This window comes from Bufo gargarizans, chromosome 1 (genome assembly GCF_014858855.1).
Source record: "Bufo gargarizans isolate SCDJY-AF-19 chromosome 1, ASM1485885v1, whole genome shotgun sequence".
NCBI lineage: Eukaryota > Metazoa > Chordata > Amphibia > Anura > Bufonidae > Bufo > Bufo gargarizans.
Genome location: NC_058080.1, coordinates 213,032,512 through 213,057,608, shown reverse-complemented (window position 1 = coordinate 213,057,608; position 25,097 = coordinate 213,032,512). Strand labels below are relative to the sequence as shown.

Below are 25,097 nucleotides of genomic sequence, written 5' to 3'. Positions count from 1 at the left end.
GATGTTGTAAAACTACAACTCCCACAATGCCCTGCTGTAGGCTGTTCGGGCATGCTGGGAGTTGTAGTTTTGCAACAGCTGGAGGGCCGCAGTTTGAGGATGCCTGTCCTAGCGATATGCCCCCATTGTATGTGATGGGAATACCCCTAAGGTTCCTTTAACCATTTCTTTTTTGCAGGGCACCCAGAGCTTGAATCCTCACAACGACTATTGCCAGCATTTTGTTGACACGGGCCACAGACCTCAGAACTTTATCAGAGACGTTGGTATGATGTTTTCTGATGTATTAGCATGCCGTCAATGTTTTATGTATTACTTTTATGTGTCTGTTTTTAGCTGCAGGCAAAAGCTTTATATCCCCCGGCGTTAAAACAGGCAATGTCATTCATGTATTTCTCTGCATGATTTTCTAAGGTTTGCAGTATTCATATACTTTCATCCCAGGTCTATAACCTGACCCTGTAAAATACATAATGTGTATGTATCGGTGAGGAGTTAAGGGATTAGGCCTTTAATAATTTCCTGTCTAGAGGCAGCCAGACACACAAGGGACTGCTTCATGTTCTCGTACTATCGGAGATGGAAGGCATGATTGTCCGCACATGTATTCCAAGGTTTCTTTTCAGGACCTGTTAACACCCTTTCCATTTCCTGTTTAGGATTAGCGGACCGGTTTGAGGAATATCCAAAACTCAGAGAGCTGATCAGACTGAAGGATGACTTGATATCAAAATCCAATACTCCTCCAATGTAAGTGACTATGTACGTTTGGAAAAGGCCCATTTCCAATCCAGCATGACTGTGCTCCAGCCCAAAAAGCCATGTTCAGAAAGGCATGGTTGGGTGAGTTTGGTCTGGAAGAACTTGACTGACTTCAACCCTAATCAACAATTTTGGGATGAACCAGAACAGAGATCGTGAGTCACTCTGTTCCCCTCATCTAACATCGATGTCTGAACTCGCAAATGCTTTTCTGGATGAATGGATAAACATTTCCACAGATGCACTCAAATCTTGTAGAAAGCCTTCACAGAAGAGTGGAAGATGTTTTAGTTACAAAAGGGGGACCAACTCCATATTAATGCCTATGGATTTAAAATGGTGTGTCATAAAGACTCCTGTAGGTGTAATGTTTAGGTGTCCCAGTACATGTATTTTATAGATGTTTGTGACTGCTCCCTCTGAAGATCTACCTTCACCCTGTCAGTCACTGTGGTGGGGCACAGGAACAATCATTTTAATAGGTTGGTTTTGTATACTGCTTCGTCTACATTCATTCTGTCCTAAGCTGTTAGGCAGCTCCTGATCCCTACCTAGTGGCGGTACAATGTTGTTGCAGCAGAGTGAAATCATTGAGGGCCATACAAGATCCTGTCCACTGATGGTTCTGTTTTGTAGACTTTACGTCTCTGTTGCAGTCTACACTTCTATATGTTTCAGGGGCAATAAAACCCAGAAAGAGAAGACACAACTGTCCCACAACTTGTTACAGATTGTAATCACTGCAATCAGTCCTTGTCCTTACTAGGTTCACATTTAATCTCTCTGTTTGGCTGGAGACCCACACAAAGATTGGTAGATGGTCACCTCGTCAAGAGGCCAGAGGCCATCCTGACACCACTGTGCTGCCCACACAATGTTACTAGGCAGAAGGAAAGATCAAACAATAGATTTTTACCTAGAAACCATAGGTTTATACAAAACCAGGGAATTTATATTTCTAGAGAGAATTTCCAACTAAATGTAAAAGCCATCACTAATAATTCCGTGCCTTGGTTGTCCTTCTCTATCCAGTCGGTAAAGATTCCACCTGGCCATTTCTTTATCAGTTTCTTTCCCAAAAATGATTAACTATAATGGGAACTTCCCGTCTTCTAAAGGCAGGTAATTTGACCGAAGATGTCCATGTGTGAACTAGAGTTGTTGCGATACCAAATTTTTGATTCGGTTTCGATACCATGAAAAAGTATTGCGATACTCGATACCATTCGATACCACGCAAAAAAAATAAACAAAAAAAGCCACGTGCATTCCTCATTTTTAAAAATGGCGAATCACGCAGTTTTTATTTTATTTTTTCTGTTCCGGCATTCACCACCTAGATTTTTTTTTATATTTTAATAGTTTGGACTTTTCTGACGTGGCGACGTAATATGTTTATTATTTATATATTTTATATGTGAAATTGGGAAAAGGGGGTGATTTATACTTCATATTTTAGTGTTTTTTTTTTTTTTTACACTTTTTATTTAATAACTATTTCCCCCCCTTAGGGGCTAGAACCTGGGATCTTTCATCCCTTTTCCTATTCAGCCTGATAGATCTCTATCAGGGTGAATAGGACTTCACACTGTCCCTGCTGCTCTGTGCTTTGTGCACACAGCATCAGGGATGTTACCATGGCAACCAGGGCTTCTGTAGCGTCCTGGCTGCCATGGTAACCGATCGGAGCCCCAGGCTTACACAGCTGGGGCTCCGATCAGAAGCTGCCACTGCACCACCAATGAGGGGAGGGGAGAGGTCCCTGATTTTAATACTGGGGGGTTGAGATGGGCCGGCGCACTGTGCCACCAATGATTTTAATGGGTTGGGGGGCACACTGCACCACCAATGATAATTACCCCTTTATACAGGAGGCGGGTACTGGCAGATCAGCGGCAGTTAACTGCCGCTGATCGCAGCTCCCTGTCAGGGGCAGGGTGCCGGCAATGCGATTCTGCTGCCAGCACCCGCCTCCTGTATGTGTTAAAGACTGACTACTATATGGGACTCCAGACTTTCACTATCAGGCCACACAGAGCGGCGCCCAGCGATGTCTCAGCACTCACCATTAGTCCTGGGCGCCGCTCCGTTCGCCTGCAGTGCTCCATTACTGTCTCCTCTCCTGCTCCACATGCTGCTGATTACTATCGGAGCGATGGGAGGAGACATCAGCTTCACTAGTGGGCGTTCCTTCTCCCTGGCTGTAGCGCTGTCCAATCGCAGCGCAGGGAAAAGGAACGCCCACTAGTGAAGCTGATGTCTCCTCCCATCGCATCAGCAGCATGTGGAGCAGGAGAGGAGACCGTAATGGGGCACTGCGGGCGAACGGAGCGGCGCCCAGGACTAATAGTGAGTGCAGAGACATCGCTGGTCGCCGCTCTGTGTGGAAATAAACCTATCATTGGTGGCGCAGTGCGCCCGCCCCTCCTCCGCCCCTCTCTTCTCATTGCCGCCTTTCCTACGTGGTGCCGCCCCTCCTCCGCCCCTCTCTTCTCATTGCCGCCCCTCCTCCGCCCCTCTCTTCTCATTGCCGCCCCTCCTCCGTGGTGCCGCCCCTCCTCCGCCCCTCTCTTCTCATTGCCGCCCTCCTCCGCCCCTCTCTTCTCATTGCCGCCCCTCCTCCGCCCCTCTCTTCTCATTGGTGGCAGCGGCAGCAACACAGGGGGGAGGGAGGACAGCTTCCTTCTCCCCGTGCTGCTGAGAGAACATGAGCGCGCCGATAGCAGCGCGCTCATGTTCAGAGATACTAGACTGCGCAGAAGCGCAGCCCAGTATCGAAAAAACGGAAATCCCGGTATCGTATCGATACCGGGACAAAAGTATCGATTGGGTATCGAAATTTCGATACCCGCAACAACCCTAGTGTGAACAGCATTGATCTTACTGCCCTTGTCAAGACCAGAATCCTGGAGCACTCTGCAATTATTCTGTGTTCTTAGAGTCCCACACCCCTTTAATTCGCATTTGTCAATCCTGGCTAGGCAAACAGTATTTTTTTTATTATTTTTTTTATTTGCAAAGTCCTTTATGTTAATTTTAGAGATAAACATACATGACTTTTTAAGTACTTGAAATCAGATCAACTGCAAATCCTATACAGTGGAATTGCAGTGAGCCAGTTGTCAGGTCCCTTATGTCTCCGTGGGAGCTGATGGCAGAGTCTGGATTACGGTAGAAATGTCCATAAACTCTTTGTTTTGTCTTTTAATCTGAGGCATTTTCCTTTTGTTTCTTTGTCTGCTCCGTCTTCTGGCCTTGTGAAATTCCACATTATATGGAAGGTCTCCATTGATATAACTGGCAGATTATCAAGTACCAGATGAAAGGAGTTTCACCATATGCCTTTTTTCTGACGCAGGTACCTACAAGCGGACCTTGAGACATTTGATCTGAGAGAGCTGAAGAGTGAGTTTGATGTAATCCTCCTTGAACCGCCACTGGAAGAATATTTCAGGGAAACGGGCATTGCCGCCCATGAAAAGTGGTGGACCTGGGAAGATGTGAGTATCCAAGTGTAATCTGTTAGACCAGGCATGCTCAACCTGCGGCCCTCCAGCTGTAGCATAGACTACAACTCCCATCATTCCCTGACAGCCTTCAGCTGTCATCCTACAGAAGGGCATTGTGGGAGTTGTAGTTTTACAACAGCTGCAGGGCCATAGGTTGAGCATCCCTGTGTTAGGGTACTTTCACACTTGCGGCAGGACGGATCCGACCGGCTGTTCACCCTCTCGGATCCTTCCTTCCGCTATTTTGCCAGGGTGAACAGCCTGTCGGATTCGTCCTGCCGCAAGTGTGAAAGTACCCTTAGAGGTATAACTATCTGTGATCAGCCATAGAAGACTAATTTCAGACGAGCCTGTCCCATGTGGAAGTCACACTCTGAGTCTTATTTCTTGTTATGGACAATTCTCATTTCACAGGAGCGCACAGCATTATAATAAGTTCTAATGCTGTGGGTCTCTGCATGACCTTACTTCTTCAGAATTATACTGCCAACATTATGTCAGTATAATTCAGTATATACAGGTCATGTAGAGACACACAGCATTATAATGCTGTACCTACCTGCGGAACTGGAAGTGTCCATACCGGGAAAAGACGTTTATACACTTTCCACATGGGACACGCTTGTCTGAAATTAGCCTAACTCAGCCATGAATGGGACATGTGTACATAAATGTTTGTGTATTCTGCTTACTAGGTCTTCTCCAACAGTGATGGTCAGTTCGCAGTGGTCGCCAGCGAACACATGCGGGCTGCCATCCTTAGTAAGGTAGACTCACCCGTCCGGCGATGCACAGGTAAGCCCTTACCTGAGCCGGTCTGAAATAAAATGCGGTCACCGGGAGCAGGCAGTTCCGAGAACAGCCAGATGAAGGCCCCCGGCGGCTGTTCTCGGAACTGCCTGCTCCCGGTGACCGCATTTGATTTCAGACCGGCACAGGTAAGGGCTTACCTGTGCATCGCCGGACGGGTGAGTCTACCTTACTAAAGATGGCAGCCCGCATGTGTTCGCTGGCGAACACTGCGAACTGACCATCGCTGTTCTCCAATATGCCTCCATTCTGGTTGACGGTCGCTTCTTGTGTGTTTGGAAACATGGAGATACCTCAAAAAAGCAGTTCTCTCTCTCCCCCCCCCCCCCCCCCCCCCCGCATCTGTTACAACAATACAGGTTTATATATGTAGATAAGAAGTCCACAGCACTGATCACTTTTAAGCATTGCCACATGGTCTTGGGATACAGAGTTCAGCAGGTGACTGCCATTAGGCTTCCTCCAAGGCCTTAGTCCATCATTTAGGATTCGGCACCAGGGGCACGGCTTTCTTTCCTTTTTGGAAAGAGATATAATTTGCATATCTGCTTAGTAGATGATTACTCACATCACTTGCTCCCCAGATACATAATATTCCATGTATCCAGATGTTTTGGGCCATGTAGGCCACAATCCGATCTGGATGAGTGAACTGTACGGACTACAGTGTCCATGGCCTCCGGCAGTCTCCTTTTCTTGTTTGCTCAATGAGCCACAAGCAGGACAACCACGACACAAGAACAGATTGTCTATTTTCCCCTGAGATTTCAGCTTTGACCAAAGGTTAATCCTGTCACCAACCTGTCAGAGGAAGGAGATTGATCTCAAGCTGTACTATGTGTGAGCAGTACTAAAGAAATCCATTTCATGGAAAGAATTGAATTCTGCCACAGCGTGCCATGTTTTAATTAGCCGCTCGTTTCCTCCAGTTGATGTGTGTCACAGCTTTAACAATTTATAAAATCTAGGGTTTTCTGTCATCCATTCTGCAGCCTAATATTTCGGTAGCTTACCTTGCCTTAGCATAGCTGCTGCACGGTGCCATACTGTACTCCTAGCTTGCGCTGAATTTTCCCCATATAGGAAGAATGATAAAACCAAGTCTTTAAAGGGGTTGTCCCATAAAAACAGCTTATGCCCTGTCCATTGGATAGGCGATAAGTGTATAATTGGCTGTCCCCTGGGACCCCCCTTTGATCACAAGAATGGATGCCTGTGCTCCTCATTTAAATGGCGCGGCACACACCCATACATGTCCCTCGCTGCTGCTGAAGATAGCGCTTATACTTGGCTATCTTCAGCAATCCTATAGCGCTCAATGGAGTGGCAGCTTGGATGCGTGATCACCGCTTTATTCAGATGTGGAAGAATGGACCACTGTTCTTGTGAGCAGCAGGGGTCCTGGCGGTCGGTCCCCCAATGATCAAACCCTATTCCCAGTTGTTTTCACGCGACAACCATTTGTTTCATTGTTCCTCAAAGGGTACCTGTCAGGAGAGTCATGCTGCCCAAAGTGATAGTCACCTCTGAATGCCGCAGCTTTTCAGAGAAATACTTCAGAAATGAGCCGGGAACAGAGAGAAGTCATTTGGGTGGCTACCCTCCAGATTCTGTATGCAGGTCTCTCCATCTTTGTGTAAGGAGAGGCAAACGACTGTCAATCGGGCTCAGTTGCGTGGAGTTCCTCCTGTGACTGTTCCTGACTCACGTGGCTGTCTGTAGTCGGGTTGCCAGTAGGTGTTTCTCACTGTCCATCGCTCCAGCAGCTAGAATCTCTTTAGCACTTTCCTTTAAAGGGAATCTGTCACCCCGACTTTGGAGTGTTATCTACAGTAATACATGCCTAGTACTGCAGATATGGAGTCCATATCACTGGTTTTTATTTCCCTACTGCCCCTTGATCCCCCGCTGTCAGCGCACAGAGCTGCACTGAAATACACAGTCAGGACTACCGTGCATGCGCACAATAAGGGCCTTACCACAGTGTGTATTTCAGTGCAGCTTTGAGTCTGGGAAATAAAAAATAATGATGTGGACCCCTTATCTGCAGTTCTTGTCATGTATTATTATAGATAATGGTCCAAAATAGGGATGACAGATTCCATTTAAGCTAGCTGAAGCTATCAATGTGAATGGGTGGGATCGAACATGTAGGATTTCACTTTGAAGGATCCTTTGTTCCTGTGGGAAATAGCCGCTACAAGAGATAATCCAAGCTACACGTGCATGTACATGGCGGAGTGAGGAGGAATAGCTGTCCGCTGAACAAGCATCAGAAATCCATTTCCCTGCCCACAGTGCCACATAAAGAGGAAGGTTTGGGAACAGTGGGTGCCAATCCTCTTTGGAAGGTGGCATTGGTTATCATTAGTGTTGAGTGAATCAAAGTTCGGGGAAAATTTGATTCGCCGCAAAGCCAAATTTCCTCGTGCATTTTTGGTAACGAATCGATTTTTCCCTGAATGGTGGTAAAAAATAAATTAAAAAATCGCTCATCAGAATTAGCATGACAAGCCGGCCTCCGCCATACTGATTGACAATCCTGTGCGTCATCGACGCGCAAGATTTCATGCTGGGTCTTTATTAAGATGGCGGTGACCGACTCTTCACGATCAAATGGATGAGGGTATGTGTGTTGAATGGCTGCCACAATAATTTTCCTGATTTTGGGGTTTCCCGCCAGATTCATTTTTTACCTCTTCCCTGAGTAGGAGCGACCTGTTTGATTGCAGGTGGCCTGACCTTTAAACCCCCCTACAGTTGTGTCAGACACTGCCACCCCGTTTAAACACTGTACTGAGGAGGAAGGGAGCGATCAGATATTTCTTATCTATCCCTTGTGAAGGGGATAACGTGTTTTGTGGGGAAACGCCTGCAAGAAACAGCACTGCATTTAAAGTGATTACCGGTATGTGCACAGTCCAGGGGGTCCCACTGCCGGGAATTCTAGCAATGAGTTCCCATTCATTATGTTCTGTAGCAGGAGTGATGTACACTAGGACAACAGGGGGAGTTCAGCACATTACAGGCTGTTGTTTTATGGTATGTATTCTGCTTCCTATGCACAGACTATAGGAGTGGTACCAGCAGGCAGCATAGACTTTCATAAATTCTGTCTTAGTTACTCGTTTCCAGCCATTTTCACTAATAATTGGGTACCTTTCCCTACTGCGCAAGCACAGCACAAATTAAACCCTTCTTGATGTCCATGAGCTGTTAGTGGAATCGATGCAAATGTTGGGTCCTCCAGAGGGAGAGACCCTCTCCTCTCTGGCTCATAGATGATGTTCCTGAAGGGCGCCCACTATTAATTCCCTTAATCCACACAGCCCCATTAACAACCTGACAACACCGATCGATGTGTTGTATTTACAGGTGGGGGAGGGCAAATGCATTTCAGGAACCCCACCTGGTCATGGAAGCCTTTTCATCCACATTTTGGCCCCATTGTCTTATTTAGAGGTGATGACTATTTGCGGACACCACTGGGAATGTTACCCGGTATAATTTCCACATCTGCTGCACATTAGAGCCCTTGGTTCTGACTTGGTGCGGTCAGAATGGGAGCTTGGAGTATTGATGAGCTGTCAAAATGTCTGCACCAATTTAACAAATTCTTTTCTTTCATAGTCTCCTCTTTTTTTCCGTTGTAGATCATGAAATTAGATATTGAAGGCATTGCAGGCTCCAGGGCCTTTGTGTTCCTGTGGTGCGGCTCTGGAGAAGGTCTGGACTTTGGTAGAATGGTAAGTGGGATAATCCCTGTTACGGAGCCGCAGTTGACAGCTGCTTCCTGCTTCGCTTGTGTCTGTGATGCCGGTGGGTAAAGTAATATGTGAGAAGATGCTAGAGATTCCTGATAGTGGAAGCGGCCATGTGTGCTGTATTCACTTGGTGTATGTCGTATACATAGCAGCAGGTGTTTCATTACTGGCTCACACGGACATGTTTCCTGGCATGCAGGTGACATTTATTACTATTTCATTTTAAGGAGTCATTAAGAGAATAGTTTATTGTGGTCTAAATGATAACAGAGAAGCAGCTCTTCTGTGCTGTCACTGATAAATTAAAGGGATGGTTTCGGAACTTAAAACATTGATTTTGAAATGTGTTTTTCAACGCCCCTTCCCACCCCAGTTGCATTAAAATTGGAAAAAACAAAATCAACATCCTGAAAATGTACCGTAATTATTATTTTCTCGCCCAATTTCCTTGGGGGACACAGAAGACCTTGGGTATAGCTCATCTCCCTAGGAGGCGTGACACTAAGTGAAAACTGTTAAGCCCCTCCTCCATCAGCTATACCCTCAGCCTGGAGAGAGAGACTGCCAGTTTTTGCTTAGTGTCCAAGGAGGCAAGACACTCCCTGCTACTGCAGGGCTGTTTTCTCCTTGTTTAAATTTTGATTTTTACTTTTTCTTTTCTTTTTGTTCCAGATCATCAGGGACAACAGAGTCGCACTAGACCTCTCTGTTTCTCCCGGGGTTGAGCTGCGCCAGTGCCGGGCTCCCGCACTGCTGCCTCCCCCACAGAAGACAAGGTGGATCAGGGCAGCCCAGCTCCCCTACATCCCGCCAGCGCAAGGGTCGCCCGCACGCCAAGTCCCTCTCCCAGCGTCCTGCCACTACGGTGCCAGTAGCTGAAGGGGCGACCCTGCTGGAATGGACCGAGGGTGAAGACGACTATGGTGAGAGAGTGGCTTCTCCAGCCCTACGTCCCCCACCCCCCACCCTGGTCTCCTGCGTGCCTGACCCCCCATACTTGGACCCTTCGGTCACTGCTGGACCTAGGCTGGCCCCTGGGGTGCTGCGGGGCGACATTCCACTCCCTGCTCCCTCCCCTCCCTTCTGGCCCTCATGGGACATTTTAGCAGCAGAATGCTGCAAATAGGCAGCCACATCGCCTCCCTTCACATATCAGCGTCCCTCCTGGAACGCTGTGCTCACATCCTCACGGGCACCCGGTCTCAGGGTCCCCCCATCCCCTCACCGATGCGCTGCTCTGGACCGGGGGCCTTTTCCTGACGGCAGTGCTGCTTGGGCGACCGCACCTCCGGCGCTTCTTCCCGGCCTGCTGGGCCGCACCTCCGAGCTGGGCCGCACTTCCTCCCGGCCCCCGACTGTTCCGGCCTGCGGGGTAGACTCCCGCGGCCGGCATTGGCTTGAGCACGATGCTCCAACGATTCCGGCCGGCCGTCGGCGACTTCCGGCCGGCCGGCCGGGCGCCGTAAATTTTGGTCCAGGCTTCGGCCTACTGGGCCGCATTCCGGCGCTCCACCCGGGCCCCTGACTTCCGGTCCGCGGGGTGGGCTTCCGCGGCCGGTTTGTCCAGGCAGTCCGCTCCGGTTTCCTGTGCGGCCCCGGTCAGCCGGGTGCCGCAGAAAATTTAGGCCCCGGCTTCACGGCCTGCTAGGCCGCAAACTTCCGGCCTCTGTTGGAGGGGGCGGGAACTTCTCCGGGCGCGAATTCTTCCCGCCTGGAGGTTCCCCGCCCCCAGGGGATCGCGGCGCCGCCTCCTCCTCCCTTCCACGTTGGTGGCTGTTAACCCTTCGGGTACCGGCCCCCGTGCTTCTGTTTGTTTTGCTCGGCTGATGGGCCTATATGGCTGGCGCGCCCCCCCCTCTACTTCTATGCTGGGCACCTGTATGGTGGCACTTCTTTCTGCCTCAGTGAGGCTATTTTTTATTTGGGAATGCATAACATGGTTAAGCTAATGGATTTCTTGTGCGCTGCGCAGGACGCTGCAGCCTTGTCTCAGTAGCGCCGCCTGTATGCGTGCTCCTTCCATGAGCGGCATGGTGTCGCACTCCCCGGCTGGTGCATGCTTCCCTTCTTTAGCCCTCTCCGGGATGCATCGCTGGCCAAGTGCATGCGCCCTCCAGCTATGGTAACTGCCATGTGCAGACAACCCCTTCCTAGGCGAAATACTGCACTCTCTCGGGATGCAGGCTTGCCTGGTGCATGACCCCCCGCTTAGGTGGAATACTGCACTCTCACCGAATACGGTGTTGGCCATGTGCACGAGAACGCTGCACTCGTTGGATTCGCTGCAGGCCATGTGCACAACCCCCTTCCATAGGCGGAATGCTGCACTCATTGGATTCGTTGCCGGTCTTGTGCATGTCCTCCTTCCATAGGTGGACTCTGCACTCTCGCCAGATACGGTGTTGGTCTGGTGCACGACCCCCCTTCCATAGGGGACCGCTGCATTTTCACTGGATTCACTACCGGCCATGTGCGTGATTCCTTTCCATAGGCGAAATCGCTGCTCTCACTGGATTTGATACCGGCCATGTGCATGACCCCCTTCCATAGGCGGAATGCTGCACTCACTGGATTCGCTGCCGGTCTTGTGCATGACCCCTTTCCATAGGCGGAATGCTGCACTCACTGGATTCGCTGCCGGTCTTGTGCATGACCCCCTTCCATAGGCGGAATGCTGCACTCACTGGATTCGCTGCCGGTCTTGTGCATGACCCCCTTCCATAGGCGGAATGCTGCACTCACTGGATTCGCTGCCGGTCTTGTGCATGACCCCCTTCCATAGGCGGAATGCTGCACTCACTGGATTCGCTGCCGGTCTTGTGCATGACCCCCTTCCATAGGCGGAATGCTGCACTCACTGGATTCGCTGCCGGTCTTGTGCATGACCCCCTTCCAGGGGCGGAATGCTGCACTCACTGGATTCGCTGCCGGTCTTGTGCATGACCCCCTTCCTCTAGGCGGAATACTGCACTTCATTGGTTATGGTGCTGGGCAGCCGGCCATGTGCATTACCCCCTTCCATAGGCGGTATGCTGCATTCTCATTGGATTCGCTGCCGGCCTTGGGCATGCCTTCTTCCCTCAAGCGCCATGCATACACCCTCACTGACTGGGGTCGTTCTCTCGCTGATAAGTTGCTGGCCGCGTGCAGGACCCCCTTCCATGGTGGGATGCTTGCAACTCACTAAATCCACTGCCGGCCATATACATGTTCCCCCTTCCGTGGGCGGTGTACGGCACTCTTACTGGATTCGCTGCCGGCCATGGACATGTCTCCTTTCCTCAGGCAACATACACACACTCTCACTGACTGTGTTTGTTCTCTCGCCAGTGTGCTGCTGGCCAGGTGCCTGACCCCCATCCATGGCGGGGTGCTCGCATTCTCCCTGGTTGCAATACTGGCCATGGGCATGGCTCCCCCTTCTGGGCAGCATACTGCACTCTCACCAGATACGTTGCTGGCCTCTAAGATGGGTGAAATGCTTGCACTCCCATTGGATACGGTGCTGGCCTTGTGCGTGACCACCCCTCATTCCATGGGTGGACTTTTTGTACGCTCACAGGACTCACACCTGTCCTTGTATGTGCTGTGCTGGACTTGTACTTGTCCCCATTCATTGGCGAAGTAGTTGTACTCTCACAAAATTCGGTGTTTGGTGGATTATTGCACACTCACTTAATGTTAGGATTACCCTGTGCATGTCCCCTTTTCACTAGGTGGACGTCCTGCTGGATGCGGTGTGGCCATGTGCATGGCCCTCTTCTGGGCGGAATATGGTATGTCTTCCTTCTCTGAAGTAGGTGCTGGTCTTGGGCATCACCCCCTTGTTGGGCGGGCTTTGCACGCTTGCTGCCCGCACTGTTTGCCAAGTACATTGCCCTCTCTTCTGGGCAGACTGCTTGCGCTCCGTCGCATGCCATACTAGTCTTGTGTGTGTCCCCCCTTCCGGTTGCACTTTGCACTTCTGTGGGGCTCTGTGGCTGGCCCTCCTTGCTGTATGACTATTTCGCAGTGGGCGGACACTCTTGGGGGCTGCTACTCTGTGCGTTGTTGGGCCGTGTATGCCTTCTCCTTCCGTAGGTGGGTTGGCTTTCTCACTGCTTATGGGGCTGCTTGTACGTATGCCTCCATTCTTCCTGCGACTTGTCGTTTTTCTCTTGGGATACGGTGATTGCCGCCGGCCTGGCACTCTTCTCTGAGGAGATCTTTCTGTTCACCTGGCCTGGATGGGCTCTATTGTTCTCTACTGCAGCGAGCTGGGTGGTATCCGTTCTCTGTTCGGAGGGTATATTTGGTGTTTCCGTTGTGACGGTATCCACCATATTCGTTGGCCCTTCCGTCTAGGGAGTGTTTGTGGTTCCTGGATGCGTACCCATTAGTTACCCTGTGGCGTTGCTTCCCAGCGCAAGCGGTCACATGGTCGAGAGTGCTGTCTCCAGCGTCCCTCGCAGTCTACGTTGGCTCTGGCCGGATTACGGTTCCCTCGCCTGTTGCCATTCCTCCTCTTGGATGCGTTTTGGTTTGAGTCCTTCCTGTTGGCACCCTCCGTGCTTCAGTTTGTTTTGCTACCAGGTTCTAGCCGCTCTTTTTGAGCAGGTCGCCCAACTTCTCTTGGTTGCTCGATTACCGAGGTCAGGGACCTCCACTTTCGATTCGTTAGGGTATTCGCCTTCTGCGAATTGGTGAGCCGGACATCTCGGAGTAGCGGAGTTCTGCTTTTTGAGCGGTCCTGTGGCTTCCCTGTTGCCCACTCCTCCTTGCGGTTGGAGGGTGTCATCCGTCTTCTCGGCTATTTTTTCTCTCGACGGCTCTGTTTTGGCTTCTCCTGGGTCAGTTTCACTCCGATGTGGCTTCTGCCCCGGCCAGGCTTCAGGGGCTGTTCCTTCACTGCCCTCCCCCCTGGGGAGACCATGGTTGTTCATATGGATGGTCCCGGTGTTCCTTATGACCTCGTACTGTCTCCATTGTTCACACTGGCTGTACTAGCTGTGTGCCTATTACCGGGTTTGCCGCATTCTGTCCTCCCGCTGGGTGCAGATTACTTTTACCATTCTGGGCGCTGGTCCTGCTTGGACTTTACCTTCTCGGTAACCTGGCGTGCCTACTTTCTTCTGTCAAGATTACCCTTCAAGCCCCCTCTTCGGGTCTGTAGAACACCTTCCTGTGGTGGCTACAACGACAAGGACTTTAGCCTGACTTGTCCTGGAGTCTGTTGGAAACTGGCCGGGTCCCTTTCGGTTCCTTCCGTTTGTCCATCTGCTCCCCCACTCCGCGTGGATTCGGGACGGCGTTGCTCGGGGGCCGACGGGACCAGTTTTCCCAACCTTTTTGCCGTGTCACTGATTTGCGCTTACTCGCATTGGATTTCCTCCCGTCTGCCCAGACGCTAGTGTTCGCTCCCGGCCGTGCTTCGTCCAGGTTCTGTTGTCTGACTTAGGGTCTTCCCTGGGGTTCTTTAGGAAGCTGGGCATTCACCCAATTCTGCCTTTCTCTTCCCGTGATTCGGTCTTCTCCAGTCTGGCCTGGACCTGCGACTGGGACTCTGTTACTTGAAGTGTCTGCAGTTTTTTGCTTGGACATCTCCGACTCTTGTCGACGCTCGGTCTCTTGTTTCCAGGAGGTCCGCGCCAAGGTTCACGGCTCCTGGGTGCTTTCCTCCGCTTAACCACATGGCTATTGCTGTGGTTACTGCTCAAGGGCAGGGCTCTGTTTTTTTTTGGTGTCACCGTTCATTTCACCAGAGCGGTTGGTGCCTCCGGGGCTGGAGGCATGGGCTTCAGCCATGTCATTGTGCAGGGTGGCCACGGTCTTCCTTGCACTCTTTCCCAGGTTTTCCTGGGTGCGTACTCTGGCTTCGGCGGCGGTTGCTGCCTTGGGCCGCCTGGTTTTTGCAGGTGGCATTTCCTTGCTGCCTTCGGGTGCTTCGCCTTGGTGCTGTGGTCCCTCCCCTCTTGGACTGCTTTTGAACGTCCCAAGGTCTTCTGTGTCCCCCAAGGAAATTGGGCGAGAAAACGAGATTTTTGTATAACTTACCAGTAAAATCTCTTTCTCGCTCTTTCCTTGGGGGACACAGCACCCACCCATTCATTGGTTTTTTTCTACACGGTTTCCGAGTTTTGTTTACCCGTTGGGTAGTTGGCTTGTTGTTTCCACTGGTTGGACTTTGCCTTTTCTCACTACTTGGACACGCAACTGGCAGTCTCTCTCTCCAGGCTGAGGGTATAGCTGATGGAGGAGGGGCTTAACAGTTTTCACTTAGTGTCACGCCTCCTAGGGAGATGAGCTATACCCAAGGTCTTCTGTGTCCCCCAAGGAAAGAGCGAGAAAGAGATTTTACTGGTAAGTTATACAAAAATCTCGTTTTTTTTTTTGTACATTTTGAAATTTTGTCTCTTATATACCTCTTAGTGGAATAACATAATTTTATCTTTAAGGAGTAACTAAACCTTTGCATCAAATTCTAATATGATGTCCCTAATGCCCTAAAAAACTTTATTTATTTTGTATTTTTCTTACTCTTTCCGCCCCCAAAGCACACCATTCACTGTGCACCTAAAACTCAGTTTTCTGTACACCGCTGACTGCTCAGCGGTGTACGGAGTACGGGCTGTGAGATTTATGAATGGGGCCACAGGATTACTAATTCCTGGCATAACACACGGATACCCTGTACCCGTGTACTATGCCAGGATTAGCTGAGCGGACTTGCTACTGCTTGACATGCAGTTCTCTTAGCTTAGCGAAGCAGGCACAGACAGGAGCCCGCTCTGCTCAGCTAATCCTGGCATAGTACATGGGTAACCATGTGGTATGTCAGGAGTTAGTAATAGTCTAGGGAGCACGGGCAGGAGCAGCAATGTGCAAGGGGGCTGCTGTGGCCCCATTCATAAATTTCACAGCCTTTACTCCGTACACCCCTGAGAAGTCAGCAGTGTACAGAGAACTGAGTTTTAAGTGCACAGTTGTAAGGACCATTTTGGTGTGTGTGTGTGTGTGTATATAATGTATTAAATAACTTTTTCGTTTTTTGGAGGAAAGATTCAAAATAACAGCAATTTTAACATTGTTTTGTGGAATTTATCTATGGTGTTCACTGTGTGGTATAAGGAACATGAAAACTTTATTCTTTGGGTCAGTACAAATACAATAATGCCCAAAAAATAATATACACACACACACACACACACACACACACACACACACACAAAGTTTGGACACACCCTCTCATTTAAAGAGTTTTCTTTATTTTCATGACTATGAAAATTGTAGATTCACACTGAAGGCATCAAAACTATGAATTGACACATGTGGAATTATATACATAACAAAAAAGTGTGAAAAAACTGAAAATATGTCATATTCTAGGTTCTTCAAAGTAGCCACCTTTTGCTTTGATTACTGCTTTGCACACTCTTGGCATTCTCTTGATGAGCTTCAAGAGGTAGTCACCTGAAATGGTCTTCCAACAGTCTTGAAGGAGTTCCCAGAGATGCTTAGCACTTGTTGGCCCTTTTGCCTTCACTCTGCGGTCCAGCTCACCCCAAACCATCTCGATTGGGTTCAGGTCCGGTTACTGTGGAGGCCAGGTCATCTGGCGCAGCACCCCATCACTCTCCTTCATGGTCAAATAGCCCTTACAGAGCCTGGAGGTGTGTTTGGGGTCATTGTCCTGTTGGAAAAAAAAAATGATGGTCCAATTAAATGCAAACCGAATGGAATAGCATGCCGCTGCAAGATGCTGTGGTAGCCATGCTGGTTCAGTATGCCTTCAATTTTGAATAAATCCCCAACAGTGTCACCAGAAAAGCACCCCCACACCATCACACCTCCTCCTCCATGCTTCACGGTGGGAACCAGGCATGTAGAGTCCATCCATTCACAAAGACACGGTGTTTGGAACCAAAGATTTCAAATTTGGACTCATCAGACCAAAGCACAGATTTCCACTGGTCTAATGTCTATTCCTTGTGTTCTTTAGCCCAAACAAGTCTCTTCTGCTTGTTGCCTGTCCTTAGCAGTGGTTTCCTAGCAGATATTCTACCATGAAGGCCTGATTCACACAGTCTCCTCTTAACAGTTGTTCTAGAGATGTCTGCTGCTAGAACTCTGTGTGGCATTGACTTGGTCTCTAATCTGAGCTGCTGTTAACCTGCGATTTCTGAGGCTGGTGACTCTGATGAACTTATCCTCCGCAGCAGAGGTGACTCTTGGTCTTCCTTTCCTGGGGCGGTCCGCATGTGAGCCAGTTTCTTTGTAGCGCTTGGTGGTTTTTGTGACTGCACTTGGGGACACTTTCAAAGTTTTCCCAATTTTTTGGACTGACTGACCCTCATTTCTTAAAGTAATAATGGCCACTCGTTTTTCTTTACTCAGCTGCTTTTTTCTTGCCATAATACAAATTCTAACAGTCTATTCAGTAGGACTATCAGCTGTGTATCCACCTGACTTCTCCACAACGCAACTGATCGTCCCAACCCCATTTACAAGGCAAGAAATCCCACTTATTAAACCTGACAGGGCACACCTGTGAAGTGAAAACCATTTTGGGTGACTACCTCTTGAAGCTCATCAAGAGAATGCCAAGAGTGTGCAAAGCAGTAATCAAAGCAAAAGGTGGCTACTTTGAAGAACCCTAGAATATGACATATTTTCAGTTGTTTCACACTTTTTTGTTATGTATATAATTCCACATGTGTTAATTCATAGTTTTGATGCCTTCAGTGTGAATCTACAATTTTCATAGTCATGAAAATAAAGAAAACTCTTTGAATGAGAAGGCTGTCAGTTTCACAACTGCCCCCACTCCTCCTCCAGACTGAAGGGGAGAGGGGCTGCCCATACCTTTCAAATGGTAGCAGCTAGAGGTATGGGCCTGGTCTTGTTCAAAAACTGATATTCCAAGCTTTTATTCCAAGACCAAAATCACAGCATTATCTCCACTCCATCGGAGGATATCACTGTTGGGAACTGAAAGTAAAAGTAGCTTTCACTCTTGCCTCCATTTCTAACAGCTATATCTCCTGATGTAGTGGAGATAATGCAAATTCTGGTCTTGGAATGGCAGCTTTCAAATAAGACCATATCTCTACCTGCTAGAAATCTGAAGATATAGGATGCTAATGCAGTCCGCCTGCTGCCCGAGCTGTACTGGGGCAGAACTTGTAAAGGAAATCTCTCGCTCTAAAACACCCTCCCAACTACAGTGAGCAGTGTAAGTGTTGCTGAGTCTGGTTATGTCGTTTTTAACATCATGCTCACTTGCATTCTGACGCTGTGCTCCCACAAACCAGCAGTAAAATGCATTGAGAGGACTCCTCCTCGAGTCCTCCATTATGTGCATGAAAACAGTAGTCGTCTCAATGCATTCTATTGCTCGTTTGTGGGAACATAGTGTTGGAATCCAAGTGAGTATTAAAGGGATTCTGTCATCAGATTTGTGCCCTATAGGCTAAACATATGGCCATGTCGGTGCTAATCACATGAATCCTAAACTGCCCTTATTAAACCTGCTTGTGGCTCTATTAGCCCAAAAAACAGGTTTTTATAAACTGTCACTCACCTACCTAAGGTGCCCAAGGGGGTTTGCGTTAATCCAGGATGCCCACCTGCACCCAGTGCAGCCTTCCTCACCTCAGCGCCACCTCCTCAATCCACCCGTCCCTCTGCCAGATCCTGCGCTTGCGCACTAGGCTCAGCCTGATGCGCCGCGGACTCCCGGCAGCGGCTTCGTTGAGCGAAGTGCGCATGCGCATCAGGCTGGCGCATGCGCACTTCGCTAAACGAAGCCGCTGCCAGGAGTCCACGGCGCATCAGGCTGAGCCTAGTGCGCAAGCGCAGGCGCAGGATCTGGCAGAGGGACGGGTGGATTGAGGAGGCGGCGCTGAGGTGAAGAAGGCGGCGCTGGGCACCAGACGGCGGGGGGTGCAGGTGGGCATCCTGGATTAACGCAAAACCCCTTGGGCACCTTAGGTAGGTGAGTGACAGTTTATAAAAACCTGTTTTTTGGGCTAATAGAGCCACAAGCAGGTTTAATAAGGGCAGTTTAGGATTCATGTGATTAGCACCGACATGGCCATATGTTTAGCTTCTAGGGCACAAATCTGATGACAGAATCCCTTTAAGATAAAAATTACATAACCGGACTTGGCATCTTACATTATACACTGCATACTCTATTTTGGGGGGTGTTTCGGACCTAACTTTTAGGTGGTTAATTATTAGTTTATATTGTTTATGTATTATATGCTGTCGGCTCACAGAACATGTAGATTTTGGTAACATGGCACCTGTCTGCAGTGTACAGTATAATTGCCACGTTTCTGGATGACATTTCATGGCCTCTCAGGCCCACAAGCTCTCGTTGACCTATTCTCTTGTGGTATACCTTGCTATGTTATTTTTTCATTGTTTGTGTGCCAACTTCCGCTTAGATTTGATCTTTAGGTACAAATATTTGTTTTGATGCAATTTTTTAAATCGTTTGTTTGTCACACAGTTACATGAAAGTAACATTTTACATATGGTTGTCAATAGTCCATCAAGGAAACTGCAATCATCGGGTTGTCTGTTTTCAGGAAATGTGTAGGTTTTTGAGGTACACTTTTCAAGGAGTGTAATCCCTGCATTTTTTAGGTTGCATTGCATTCCCCCTGTAATAACAATTCTAGAGCATTTTATTCTTATTCATTCTTCAATTATTCTTAATATATTAATTACTAGACAGTTTTATATGTAAATGTGAAACCTGCAAAAATTATCCTGGCTACTGCAGGTGCAAACTGTCTACTCATCTACACACACCCCTGGCAATGGTTTGCCTATCTATTTAAGGCCCCCATTCACACGTCCGTATCGTGTTTTGCGGATCCGCAAAACACGGACACGGCAATGTGCGTTCCGCATTTTGCGGACTGCACATCGCCGGCACTAATAGAATATGTCTATTCTTGTCCGCAATTGCGGACAAGAATAGGCCATGTTCTATTTTTTTTACGGGAACAGAATGATTGGGTCCGCAATTCCGTTCCGCAAAATGCGGAACGAAATTGTGGCCGTGTGTATGGGGCCTAATCCATCTAATCTAAACAGTTTATAAGGCCGAAAAAAGACATCTGTCCATCTAGTTCGGCCTGTTCATCCTGCAAGTTGATCCAGAGGAAGGCAAAATAACCCTGTGAGGTAGAAGCCAATTTTCTCCACTTAAGGGAAAAAAAATTCCTTCCGGACTCCATTCAGGCAATCAGAATAACTCCCTGGATCAACAACCCCTCTCTAGTAGCACTAGCCTGTAATATTATTACACTCCAGAAATACATCCAGGCCCCTCTTGAATTCCTTTATTGTACTCACCATCACCACCTCCTCAGGCAGAGAGTTCCATAGTCTCACTGTTCTTACCGTAAAGAATCCTCTTCTATGTTTGAGTACAAACCTTCTTTCCTCCAGACGCAGAGGATGTCCCCTCGTCAGTCATAGTCCTGGGGATAAATAGCTGATGGGATAGATCTCTGTACTGTCCCCTGATATATTTATACATAGTAATTAGATCTCCCCTCAGTCAGTGAATAACCCGAATTTTGATAATCTTTCAGGGTACTGTAGTCGTCGTCGTCCCCCCATTCCAGTTATTACTTTAGTTGCCCTCCTCTGAACCCTCTCCAGCTCTGCTATGTCTGCTTTGTTCACAGGAGCCCAGAACTGTACACAGTACTCAATGTGTGGTCTGACTAATGATTTGTAAAGTGGTAGGACTATGTTCTCATCACGGGCATCTATGCCCCTTTTAATGCAACCCATTATCTTATTGGCCTTGGCAGCAGCTGCCTGACACTGTTTTTTTACTGCTTAGTTTGCTGTTCGCTTAAATTCCTAGATCCTTTTCCATGTCAGTGTTACCCAGTGTTTTACCATTTAGTATGTACGGGTGACTTGCATTATTCCTTCCCATGTGCATAACTTTACATTTGTCAGTGTTAAACCTCATCTGCCACTTCTCTGTCCAAGCCTCTAATCTATCCAGATCCATCTGTAGTAGTATACTGTCCTCTTCAGTGTTAATTACTTTACACAGTTTAGTGTGATCTGCAAAAATTGATATTTTACTTGCAACCCTAACCTATCTATTTATGTTATCTAAATAAAGGGTCTGTCCGAGTTATATAAAAACTCGGGCAACCCCTGTAAATGACCTAAAATAACGAATGGAAACTAATTTTTTTTCTTCCCTGTTTCTTTGAGTGATGTGCTACGGTCCTTCTGCTATAGATATCATCTTCTTGGCTGCACCAGTGACGTTCTGTGCACAGGTCACTGCTGCAGCCAGTCGCTGGCCTCAGTCAAGCACAGGATGTCTCTGCTGAGGCCAGTGATTGGCTGCAGTGGTGACCTGTGTGCATCAGCCAGAAGATCAAAGAGCAGTGGTGTGGACTGGAGCTCATCACAGAAAGTAGCAGAGGAGAAAACGGGGAGTATACATTAATTTATTTTAGACAGTTTGCAAGAGTTGCCTTTATATAACTCAGACAACCGCTTGAATCTGTCTCATCATCTATCAATCTACCGATTTCAAATTTATCTATCCCTCCCTTAGTCTAGTAGAAAACTTTGGTGTATTGCATGTAGTTTGGGTCTCTTGGGAGCGCACAGGAACCTCTGAGATAACTAAGTTTTGGTTTACAGTACTTTTTATGGTTAATCTGCAGTGCTTGCGGAAGTGGGGTTTAGACGATCTGAAGACATTTGTTGGATAAAAACTAATAAAGACAATCCTGGCAAGACCAAGACCTTGGACCCTAAGGCAATCTTCCAGAGGACAAAGGTACAGCGTTCCCATCTGTCACTAGAATGAGACATTTGTAGGATAAACAAGATTGTGTCTAAATTCGAGCAGCACAATCGGAGCTGTGTCTTTTAAATCACCACGTCTGCTGTGGGATGTGTGCTGTGAAATATATAGCATGGCACAGTGCGGCAGTATCAAAATAAAGTACCAGCTAGGCAAATATCCTATCCTGCTACTGGAGGTGATGGATGTTTTCATTTTTTAATGTGATGATGAAAAAATTATGGAAGTGGTGCATCATCCTGACAGATATCTGTCTGCTCATTATAGCAGGTGACCATAAATCTTGATAAGAAGCTGTAAGAGAAGCAATTTGTATACAAGCGATACTGTTACAAACTCCTCTTCAGTAGCGTCGACCCTTTACTGTTAGATTTACAGCAGCCCACCATATGTAAACCTTCATAAAATGCACTTGTCATATGTCCGCCTTCGCATTATCATTTCCGCACAATGGTTATTTCCATAGGAGCACTGCCTTATGGGTATTAGAGGAACGGTGCACCGCAGCACTGATGGCGACTTCATCCATGCCAATGTTGATATTGACCTCATCATCACAGAGGAGCCAGAAATAGGAAACATTGAAAAGCCAGTAGAGATCTTTCACATTATTGAACACTTCTGTCTGGGACGGAGGCGACTCCACCTCTTTGGCAGAGATTGCACAATTCGACCTGGTAAGAGCAATGTTGTCCTTTGTGAGTGTATAGCTGAACCTAACACCGCAGTTACGGATCACTATGGGTACAGTTAAAAGTTGTTGTTTTTTTTTCAGAAGTTTCATATTGATGGCTTATTCTCAGAATAGTTTAAAGAGACAGGGGGCACACCAAATGCTTAAAGGAGTGCAAGGGGTGGTAAAACTACATATGACAAAGAGCCACCCCATAAATGCACATCCAACCATTAAAGGGTAAAAAAATATATATAAAGTTTATTGGACACAACAACACACACGCATTAAAAAATTGTATACAATATAGAACAAAGTGCGGTATGCAAAAAATATATGTAACCGACACACACAGGTCCACTGAATTATCACATGAAAATGTATGCGTTATCAACCAGCATATAAAACAATACAATAAATCACATATAGCAAATGTAAGGTAAGGTAAGACCACTAGAATTAAAGGTGCAAACAGACCGACATAGGGTCAAATATCAAGAGCCAAACCTACATAGCCAGCTGGTGCAGTGGACCTGGAAACATAGCAAGCGCCCAACGCGTGTCGCCAGAGCAATCCAGCTTCCTCAGGGGTCAGAATAGGTCATCAATATCTGATCGGTGGAGGACCAAAACCCAGCACACCCAACGATTAGCTGTTTGAAAAGATTCTCCAACTGATGCAGAACTACAGCTCCCATCATGCATTGACTGCATGAGGCCATCAGGGCATGATGGGAGTTTTAGTTTTGCAGCAGCTAAAGAGCCACAGGTTGGTAAACATAAGTCTACAGTATTGTAGAAGTGCTGAAGTCAGGGGCAGACTGGCCATAAACTCTACAGGTAAATTTCCTGCTGGGCCAATGCCCAGGTGGCCAAATGAGCCCTTCACATGGCCACCGGCCACAGGTGTCCTCCTGAATTCAACTGTATCGCCATCCTCAGGACAATGGTACAGTTTAATACTGAGACGCGGGTGGCAGTATATGCTTCACTGTGGTATTTGGTTCTCCTGAGGCAGTATTTTGTGCTGCACTATGGTACTACTGGCCCCCACCTACTTCTATAGCCTTGATTTGCCCCGCCTTCTGTCAATATGAAGCTGCCTACAACATGGGGCCACTTTTAGGTATTTTTTTCACTTTAAGTTCCCAGTCCGCTCTTGGCTGTAGTAAAAATGAAAGCTGTGCTGTGATTTGTTAATGTGGGCAAATATAAAAGCTCTTCTGTGATTGGTTGCTATGGGCAACAAACAGTCTGTCAGCCGTTGTAGGGAGATGAGAGGTAATCTGAAATACAGGGGAGATGAGGCAGAGTGAGAAGCATTGCCTCAGCAGCTACAGTTACATTAGTGTATAAAATGAACGCTTTGGTTGCTATGGGCAACAAACCGTTTGTCTTCTTGACAGCACATGTAGGGAGATGAGAAGCCGTGCCTCAGCAGTTACAATTACTTTAGTGAAAAAATGCATCAAAAACAAATTTTCAGAATCACGTCGGCTGGTCTTGACAACCCTCCAGTATTTTTAGTTTGGATCACAAAGATTATATGTACCAATTTTGGTTGAGAACCATCAATGCACATAGGAGCCTATAAAGAACAAACAGACCGACGGACAGACATAGATAATTTAGAGGTTGCTGTCGGGGATGTGGCTTTTATTCTGCTAGATCAGGGATCAGCAACCTTCGGCACTCCAGCTGCTGTAAAACTACAACTCCCAGAATGCACAGTTACATGGCTGTTCTTGTAACTCCCATAGAAGTGAAAGGTGGATTCTGGGAGTTGTAGTTTCAGAACAGCTGGAGATTGCTGATCCCTACGCTAGATTATAAGGGTTCCTCCATCAGTCAGAATATTTGATGATTATCTTTTTCTTCTGATGTGTAGTCATTATGCTTGAGATCCTTTTATTTATTCAGTAGAAGAACCTCTTGATTAATCTTTTTTTAATTCTTTGATTTCCTAGGGTGGCTTACTGTGGGACCTACATTGACAAACAGCAACTTCAACTCTGAGACATATGCATCAAATTTCAATGCTCCTAATTCAACTCTAACTGGCTGCTCTGAAGAAATCGAGAGGCTCCGACCCAAAACACCACCACCAAAATCAGACCGTGGCTTTGGTACATCTAGAGGTGGTGTTCGTGGGGGGTCCTCTGTGGGTAGAGGAGAACGAGGTAGAGAGAGGAACAGAGGAAGCTTTAGAGGAGACAGAGGAAACTTTCGAGGACGGGGAGGTCCACACAGAGGTGGATTTGCCCCTCGTTAATCCATTCCTAGGGTTGGCTTGTAACCTTTCTTTTTATTTTCATGTAACAAATGTGATACTGTTAAAGGAAAAAATGTTTTCCAGATGTGTAAGCTTTAATCTTGACTTAGGACGCTGGCATATCTTTGTTGATATTTTTATAATAAAAAATGTAAAATGTCTTTTTATCTTCTTGACATGTTTAGAATATTGGTCATGCAATCCCTGTGATGACCAGGTTGAATATTGTCTCACATTGATGCTACCAAATCAAAAGGACTTTTTTTTTTAATCCTTATAGTGGGAGTATCGGCCACTTTTATGTTGAATCTGTTCAAACGTGCAGAGAAACATAACCTTTATATGTCTTCATCACAAAATATGTAGTCCTTTTTTCTTTCTGAAATGCACACCTACTGGTAAAGGAAAACCTTCCCCCTGCTCTCGTCCAGGATGGTGTGTGAGCTACAGGGGCACATGATGG

The 25,097-nt window shown here is 47.6% G+C and overlaps 1 protein-coding gene across 1 annotated transcript in view; it reads left to right on the top strand.

The window, feature by feature from the left end:
• Positions 1 to 24,795, top strand: part of METTL14 (methyltransferase 14, N6-adenosine-methyltransferase subunit) — a 40,348-nt gene extending 15,553 nt beyond the window's left edge. The window contains 8 exon segments of the mRNA XM_044301228.1: positions 179 to 266; positions 660 to 750; positions 4,121 to 4,262; positions 8,735 to 8,827; positions 21,547 to 21,562; positions 21,565 to 21,662; positions 22,156 to 22,366; positions 24,330 to 24,795. Coding sequence (XP_044157163.1) covers positions 179 to 266; positions 660 to 750; positions 4,121 to 4,262; positions 8,735 to 8,827; positions 21,547 to 21,562; positions 21,565 to 21,662; positions 22,156 to 22,366; positions 24,330 to 24,634 — 1,044 coding nt within the window. The 3' untranslated portion in view covers positions 24,635 to 24,795.
• Positions 24,796 to 25,097: the final 302 nt, after the last annotated feature.